Here is an 8,799-nt window from a genome sequence, read left to right as displayed (position 1 = left end):
TATATATTAACTAAAATAAAAAATTTTTTTTATTACGAACAAAAATTTTTTTACATTTGTAGAAGATTTATTGTTTTATTTTTTAAGATTTTTTAATTAACTTTTTTAGTATGTTGTTAATAATAGTTATATATAGTTAGTAATGTTTTGTACAATTTTAAGATTTATTTTCATTGAATTTATTTATCTTTCAGTGACGGAAGTGCAAAATGCCTTCAATCGATACTCGATCGATAAGAGTGCCTGGAGAAATGGATCGGTATCCATCTCACAAACGAGACGCTACGTTGAGACATGCTGGATGCCGACCTATGCTGGATATGTCCAACACATTGAAGTCGTCCCCCGTCGCTTGTCACAGTTTTGCAACATGCTGCGACGTATTTAACGTCTCTAATGACGTCCTGTTTAAAAAGGATTCTGTCACAACGTTAGAAAACGAGCTCAATAGTGCGGCTCACCTGTCACAAGACACTTCATCTTACAATGCCCGTTCAACTGATCTGTACTTGGCGCAAAAAGAATTTGCTTGTTCTGGTGCCCCTTGTAATCATAGACGTGATACAAGTGTAATGAATCATCGAAATCATCATAGTTTTACGCGAAAGAGAGACATAATGAGATATTTTCATACAGCGAATGCACTCTCGATAACGAGATGCATTCTTGTATTCAATCAAATGTTAGGATTAATAACTACCGATTGGATAACGAATTCTTCATGGAGGAGGTGGCGAACTTATTTTCCTTTCTTAATTTGCCTACTTTGTGTGACGCAGTGTTCAGCTCGCACTTGCTCAGTTGGATTAAGCACACCGGGATGTAAGTTTCGTCCAAATATATCTTTGCATACAATCAAATTTACTTGTAAATTTACGTTGCATTCTCAAATTTGATATTAACGATTAGTGAATTAGCTGTTTAAACTGATATTTAGCATGTTTTTGTTTTCGCTATACATCTATACTGCATAGGCTGCATTTCATTTGCTGCTCATAGCGCTCTTGGAGTTTCATTCTTGTTGTTTTTCAAAGACAAAATAATGCTCATAAGCATTGTGAGCGTCAAATGGAACGCACCTGTGATGCACATTTCGAGACATATGTATATTCGAATGTGTGTTTATAAAACAGAAATAAAAGCTGTTGTCTTCTATTTGTCTCGCATGGTATCACTGGTGCGCTAGGATTATAAATAAAACATGTCTTATCTCTCCTTTTGGAATTTTGTCGAGCTAAATGTATATATCTATATTTAATACTCGAGCTGTACAGTTCACATCGAAATTATCAACCTCGTTGAAGTGTATTCTCATGATATATCTTCTCTATCTTTTACTTTTTATAATGTTTATGATGCATAAACTTATGTAGTATAATATAAATTTTGATTTAATTATTTTATTTACTTATAAAATGTTTACTTATATTCTCATTAATCTATGAATTTTTATTATTGGAGTATCTTGTATTCTCTATCTCAAATAATAAGATTATCTTATTCTTAATTCTATTTGTAGGGACCTGGCCACAAGGTGATATTGTTATTCAACATGGTAAACCACTCAAAATGTTCTGTCTGTTGAATCAGACGATCATGGAACTTGATTATCCTAATAAAGGTGCGGGAGATCTTCGATTCTTTCGTAATGATCAAGAACTGGAGTCGGAATTTGTCACGGTAATTAATGAAACTACGATAGAACTGTCCATCCAAACGCCACCGCCCTCCGACGACATGTACAATTGCAAGTTGCGAATGAAAGACAACGACTATATAGCAGTTTGTCTCAATAAAGTTGTAGTTGGATGTAAGTAATCATACTTATTTTAATTATCTATATATTCTATCTATATAATTATCTGTATATTCTATTAAATTAGCGAATCTTTAGATCGATTTTTGAAAATTATTAAGAAAGAGACGACTTCTCGCGAAAAAATAAGTTGAAATAAACAAAATAAAATTTTTCCCTACAAAATCTCATGAAATAAATTTTTTTTTACATTTTCGTATTATTTTTTGTCAACTCTTCAGTTGTGAGATATCCGATGCATGTGCTATTCTATTAAAGAAGATATTTTTTGTAATCTGAAGAATTTGGGTATCGAGAAACATACATCTTATTTTTTATAATCATCACACGTATGAATTATCACGTTTGAAATATATAACTATCTACATCCAATAGAAGTATTTATCTTTATCAGTATGACCCGACGATGTTTTGCGGAGACAGTACAGTGCATTGATTCTCTTTTTATTAGTTATGAGTAAATCGTTTGACATGCATGCGTCTTAGAAATCGTTTTATCATCGACAATAAAGATAACTAGAAAACAGATACTATACAATATAATATTAAGAGTTAGTCAAGTCACTTTTTCTCTCGTAGAAATTTATTCATTTGAAAAATTAATATTTAAGTTAAATTTTTACAAATTATATATTTATGTAATATTTATATCTATTTAATAAATTTTAATTTTAATATGATATATATAAAATGTCCGCAATGTCTTAAAAATGATAGAAATGATTGAAATTTTTACATGTATCGATGTAAACTAATAGGATTGATCGTGATATATAATGTTTATAAACATAATTTCAGATATCTTTTATCAACTACTTAGCGAATATCAAAAAACTATATTTGAAAATTATGTATTTTAAAAACCAATACGTTTCTTTTTTATGAAATGGTTTATTTTATTTTACTTGTTTCTATATATTTTATTTTACTTTTTTTTGTTTCACGATAGATCCACCTCAAAAACCCAAACATTTTGATTGTGTCTCTTATAATTGGGAAAGCTTTAATTGCACATGGGAGCCAGAACACAATTTCGTCAGTACAAAGTACGATTTAATGTTTCAATTACCTGGAAGATTAGGAGCAATGTATTATTGTCCGCTTGCGGCGACGACAGAGAATTCATGTACGTGGGATATATATTCCGATCCAATATATAGACAACCATATGCATTTTATATTTTCATACTGAAAGTATCTAATCCTTTTGGGGAACTCAATTTTACATATCGTGTTCAACATTATCCTAATGGTATGTAAATCTTATATATAGATTATTATTTATTTCCACGTAAAAATCTCTTGCAATGAGAAATATACAGTTATCGAATATGTTGTATACTTAATATTCAAGAATATTATTGTTTTCAGTTATTCCGGCTAAACCTTACAATCTTACCTTAATAAATAAAACATCGGAAAGTGCACTGTTGCATTGGGAACTTCCCTTCCCGATGGCAACATTTCCAGTTGGTGTTCATCATAAAATTATGTATCAACATCAATGGGATCATGAAAAAGATTGGAAGGTATAATCGTATTGATTCAAATAATTTTTTATTTTTTATTAGATAATTTGTTGATATCGCAATTGAAAAAGTTATCAATTCTGTGATAAAATAATCTTGATCAAACTTATTTTCCCTTTGTCTGTAGGTTATCAATATTACGCATCCTAAGAATAAAGAGCAATGGCTTTACAATCTTACCGGATTAGAATACGCTAATACAGTATATGATGTTCGCATTTATTTAAAAAGCTCGACAGCTGTAAGACCGGATCGATGGAGTGAATTTAGTGTTGTTACATTCAGGACATCACCAAAATGTAAATAAATTTCTGAATTATGAAGAGAATATATTGTCTTTATAATTATTTTTATTATTTATTTGATTATAACTATAACTGAAATAATGACGTATTGAAAATTTGGCTAATTAACAGATAACATCTATCTGTTTCTATTAAATTTTCTCTGATTTAATTTTAGTGCCTAGTGCTGCACCGCGAACTGATATCGGTAGCTTTGAAATTGCTGAAAATAATGTAAACAGAGACGTATACTTATACTGGCAAGCAATACCGCAAAATCAAGAAAACGGCGATAATTTTAAGTATCAAATCATCCACGTGGAGGAAAATGGCCAAAAAGTTGCGCTTACACCAAGTGAAACAACTAGAACATATGCCAAATTGAAGGGAATCACCCTCAATAGTTACCTATTTGAGATCATCTCAACGAATGAGGTCGGAGCTAACAACAGCCGTGCGAGAATATATGTACCAAATCAAAAAGAAAGTGAGTATATTAAGAAAATAGATATGTCAAGGAAGGACAGAAAGATTCAAATATACCTAACAATTTGATACATTATTTTATTCTTAGTTCCACATGAACCAATAGCGTTCACGAAAATCGCTTTTGAGAATGGATTGTATGAATTATCTTGGAAGCCACCGTTCGAAGATCATAACATCAAGAATTATACGATCTTTTGGTGCGACAATGAGCGTGATCGTCCTTATCAATGTACCGTATGTACCAATACTTTCTTTCACATTATTCGAAGAATATTTTTTTCACATAATAAATAAAAATGTATTTTACATAAAAGTTTGGACACGCAACGTTAAAATGATATATTTGCAGGGTTACTTGGACTGGATACATGTTCCTAAAAATACTATGATCTACAACATAACTGTACCGAATCCGTCCAAGGTATATCAATTTGCAATCTCCGTCAATACTGAGAGAGGTAGCAGCGGAATGATATGGTCATCATGCACGGTAATTCATAACAAGGTGCTTGGCAAAATGAAGTCTGTTTGGATTAATCGCATTGGATCGCATTTTATCGAAGTCGGTTGGAAGCTTGATTGCTCGGATCGCATCGGAATAATTGAAGGATTCAATATCTACTACTGTCCCATAGTATCACCAATGAATGTTAACTGTAACGGTCCTATGTTTAATAGTACCATCAAGGCGGATGCACATACGATACATGGTATTGTCGATAATCTGAAGCCTTACACCACGTACATGCTGAGTGTCGCAGTGTTAACGAAGAGCGGTGAGGGTCTGCGTAGTGATCCCCTTTATAATACCACGTTGGAAGCTGCGCCCAGCACACCACCGTTAAATGTTAGAATTACTGACTTGTCTAACACAACGATGTTTGTCGCATGGAAAAAGCCGTCGGCGATGAACGGTGTGCTCAGATATTATCAAGTCTACTACAATGGTCAAGTCATTAAAGTGGATGATAAAGATCACATTAAACTGACGGGTTTGAAGCCGTATACAAGATATTTTATTAGAGTCTCTGCTTGTACCGTCCAGTGCAGTGAAAAGTCATCGATAATAGATGAGTCCACGAAAATCGGCGTGCCTGGTAAAATCAATATTCCTTTAGTACGCTTTGTAAACTCCAGCCAAGTGATCATTCAGTGGGAGCCACCGCAAGAACCAGCCGGTCCATTAGAGCACATGTATTACGAAATAGAATACGGAAATGGCATGATTCAGAATGTCACAAGAACAGGTGAGACTGTCTTTAATGGGAAAATTGAATTCTTTCCTTTAATAAAATTTGAGAGAATTTCTGACAAAATTAGATTAAATATACTATAAAAGAAATATTCTTTTCAAATATAATTCGATTCATTTCTTAGAATTTATTATTCTATTTTTCTATTCTATTCATTTCCATTTAAATGATATAGTGTAAAATAATGATAATTGTACGAAATGAAAAGTGAAAAGAGAAAGAGAGAGGATATAAAAATGAAGATTATAGAAGAAATAATACGAAAGCTTAATTTTAATACTATTTGTTTATATTGCAGAAGTGCAATTGCCCATTCCCGACTGTAAAAATGTCGAGCATCGAGAGCAGAAACACAAATTCCGGGTTAGAGCTGTTAATACCAATCTTAACGGCGATCTTTTGAAAGGATCCTGGTCCGATTTTGGGGAGGGAAATTGTTATAATAATGGTATTTAAACTTACTATTATTATTATTATTATTACAGAAAGCAAACATATTACTAATTTTATTTAAAATAGACACGTTTGCTTTTTTATAAAATTAAGCACATTTGTTATGATTTATATATACATATGACATACATGATATGCTAATATTTGTAAGTATAAATGATGATATTTAAACGTTGAAAACATTTATTGTTGAATTTTTAATATCTTTTTATAATGAGAAAACTGATAATGATGACTACAGTTTTTTTTTAGATATAAATCACATAACCGGTTCATACAACTCACAAGATCAAGCCGGACTCTTTCTTCATCTGTTTTTTATTGTTTCAAAAAACATGTTTCTTATAATCTTCAGTATAGTATTAATTTTTTTCTATTATTATGCGATTTTCTTCACTTTGATTTGACAAATGCAATAGTATCACACATACACGTTTGACACGGATATTATTAAGTAACTCTGATTAGCGAATGTATATTTCTCATGCAATAGGTTTATCGTCCGTCGCACTGGTTGTTATATGGATAGTTGGCGTCGTTAGCTTCGTAGCATGCATTGTGTGCTTCGTGTACATGTTTAAGAGGTAAAGACATTTCTATTTTTCAGTCATTCTCTATGCAAATATGATTTACATAAAACTTTCCATAAGAAAAGAATTTCTATTTAATTACAAATATTCTAGTTGTATTCTTCAAGACGTTTTGTACCATTTTTCTTATAGAATGTGGATAAAATGTCGAGCTATGCGAGATGTGGAAGTCAAATTACCGCCTGGACTTGCTCCACCAGATGCTCCAGATACGGTAAGATATCTCTTACATGTCTTTTTTACAGTTATTTATGAAAGCAAATACGACATAACTATAACAATACAGTACGCTACATAAGCTCTATTTTGTTTGCGCAGCAACCGCTTAAGAAGAGTGAACCACACATACGGCAACCGTCTGCCGATTCGAGCGGTTGTTCGAGCGGTCAAGAGTCCGTTACGTCATCACTTACGGCGGAATCTCAGGTTTGTAGTGATAGTGGCACTGAGGTGGATGCAATGCATACGCCGTCCGATAAACTGAAGAGTCAGCCTGCCCGCGAATTGACACATCTGCGACAAAGAAGTACTACACGTGTACCGGCCTCGTTATTATCAGATGTCACGCCCTGTTGGGAATCATATGTCAAAGTTGGCAATTCCGGTGAGCCGACTTCTGAAGAGACTATATCCTTAGCGCGGTCTACGCCTAATTTAACAGATAATACGATGTCAAAGAGTTATTCGTCATCGCAACACGCCTGGTCTAGCGCAAACTACATTAGCATGCCGTCCTCTTCGGAGATGTTATTGAGCAATCCGAGCCTTATACCACGGAAGAACACCAACAGCGACGATGACGACAGCAGCAAAGACAGTGACGACAATAATGACAGTAATCATGGCAGTGATAACAATGATAGCGGCGATGATAGTGGTGATGCTTTGATATCGATCAAATTTGAAGATGAATTTGAAAAAGAGAAACAGAAGCAAACTATTGACGAACTGGACAAAATGCGGTCGATCATCGAGTTGAACAAGAAGCTTTTGGCATCTCACATTAATCCTGAGAAGACGGCGATAGCGACGCCATATGTTCAAGCAGGACTAATAGACGAAATACCCGAATCGCCTTCTAGTATACCTAAACATATACAAGCCAGGAACAGCAATTTAATGTGTGGCACCTTCAAAGTCAAAGATAATCAGAATTTGTGCAAGAAAGAGTATATGTCATTTCCACCGACCTTCCCTGCCAATACTTGCTTGACTTTAGCGAGTCCAAAATATATCTTTGCATCAATAATTCCTGAGGGAATGATAATTCCTGAGGGGATGCCGGTTATAGAAGCGGATCAAGAATCTTTACAGCAAAAAATATTCCATGATCCGCACAGTTCTACAACGAGCGGAACTTCGTACAATCTTATGACCTCCGCGCACGAAACACAGCCGCAGGAGCAACAAGAGAAAGTGGAGTCACTCACGAACGTAACGGAGGACATCGATGAAGGTAATAACAAAGACAACACTGTGTATCCCACTCCGTCCTGGCCGACGACAGAGGGAAAAGATTTGAACTCTAGTTATATCACTATCGCGAATTTATCACCTCCCTCAGCAGGACCGTCGTATGTGCGACTCGAGAAGATGCCACCGTCACTGCCGCAGGCAGCGACAAGTCAATCGGACGAGCAGTACGCAGAGGTGACGGTTGTGCCAAGTACAGTTCAGTGAGGTGAGGAGAGAGATGCACTATCATCTCGTTTTTCTCCTCTTTTTCGCGATGATGTTCATTGCCACCTTCGTAGACGGACAAAGTAAGTGCTACACTGTAAGATTGTGGTATATACAGCGATGCATGCAAGAAACTGAGATGTACGTTTGAATGTAATTGCGACACTCACGCGAATCGACTGAACTGAGCAGCGATCTTTTACAACTGGGGAAAGGGGGGAATGAAAGTTCGCTTATTAAAATATGAAAAGATTTAAGAAACTTTCCTTATGAAAAGGAATATTTCATACTTGCTTCGAAAATAAGACTGGGTTTGAGCAAAAAGGAAGATCATTGGCTTGAGGAAATAAATCATTGGAAATTCATTTCTTATTAAAAGAGCTCTCCAGTAAGTTCTTACGTTTAAAGATGCTTCCTTAAATGGCTATTACTGAAAAAAAGTTTTATGCGTATAGCATCTGTACAAAAAATAATAGAATATACAGGAAGCGACTCGCAGAGTCTTTAAGGAAATGTCTTAAGACATTTTTTATTCCTCCGCCCAAGTTGATGTCTTCTTATTTGATTATGCTATCTGGCGCGATATGCATATGTATGCGGCACGATACGTTCGAGCGACGAGAATGTCAGATTGACATTCTCGTTCACCAAAGTACCAGTACTGCGTTACTTTTTTTATATTATATGCGTAATTTCGACGCGATT

General features: G+C 34.5%; 1 protein-coding gene across 1 annotated transcript in view; it reads left to right on the top strand.

Moving 5' to 3' along the window:
* LOC108695004 overlaps positions 1–8,400 on the top strand; it is a 22,970-nt gene extending 14,570 nt beyond the window's left edge. The window contains exons 2-13 of the mRNA XM_018204712.1: positions 195–822; positions 1,520–1,810; positions 2,766–3,068; positions 3,188–3,345; positions 3,473–3,644; positions 3,808–4,116; positions 4,204–4,352; positions 4,468–5,365; positions 5,670–5,819; positions 6,318–6,408; positions 6,547–6,628; positions 6,733–8,400. Coding sequence (XP_018060201.1) covers positions 210–822; positions 1,520–1,810; positions 2,766–3,068; positions 3,188–3,345; positions 3,473–3,644; positions 3,808–4,116; positions 4,204–4,352; positions 4,468–5,365; positions 5,670–5,819; positions 6,318–6,408; positions 6,547–6,628; positions 6,733–8,094 — 4,578 coding nt within the window. The 5' untranslated portion in view covers positions 195–209 and the 3' untranslated portion in view covers positions 8,095–8,400. The remainder of the gene's footprint in view (positions 1–194; positions 823–1,519; positions 1,811–2,765; positions 3,069–3,187; positions 3,346–3,472; positions 3,645–3,807; positions 4,117–4,203; positions 4,353–4,467; positions 5,366–5,669; positions 5,820–6,317; positions 6,409–6,546; positions 6,629–6,732) is intronic.
* The last annotated feature ends 399 nt before the right edge of the window (positions 8,401–8,799 follow it).

This window comes from Atta colombica, unplaced genomic scaffold (genome assembly GCF_001594045.1).
Source record: "Atta colombica isolate Treedump-2 unplaced genomic scaffold, Acol1.0 scaffold126, whole genome shotgun sequence".
Taxonomy (NCBI): Eukaryota; Metazoa; Arthropoda; class Insecta; order Hymenoptera; family Formicidae; genus Atta; species Atta colombica.
Note: the sequence above shows the minus strand (reverse complement) of the source record. Positions and strands in the feature narration are given on the sequence as shown.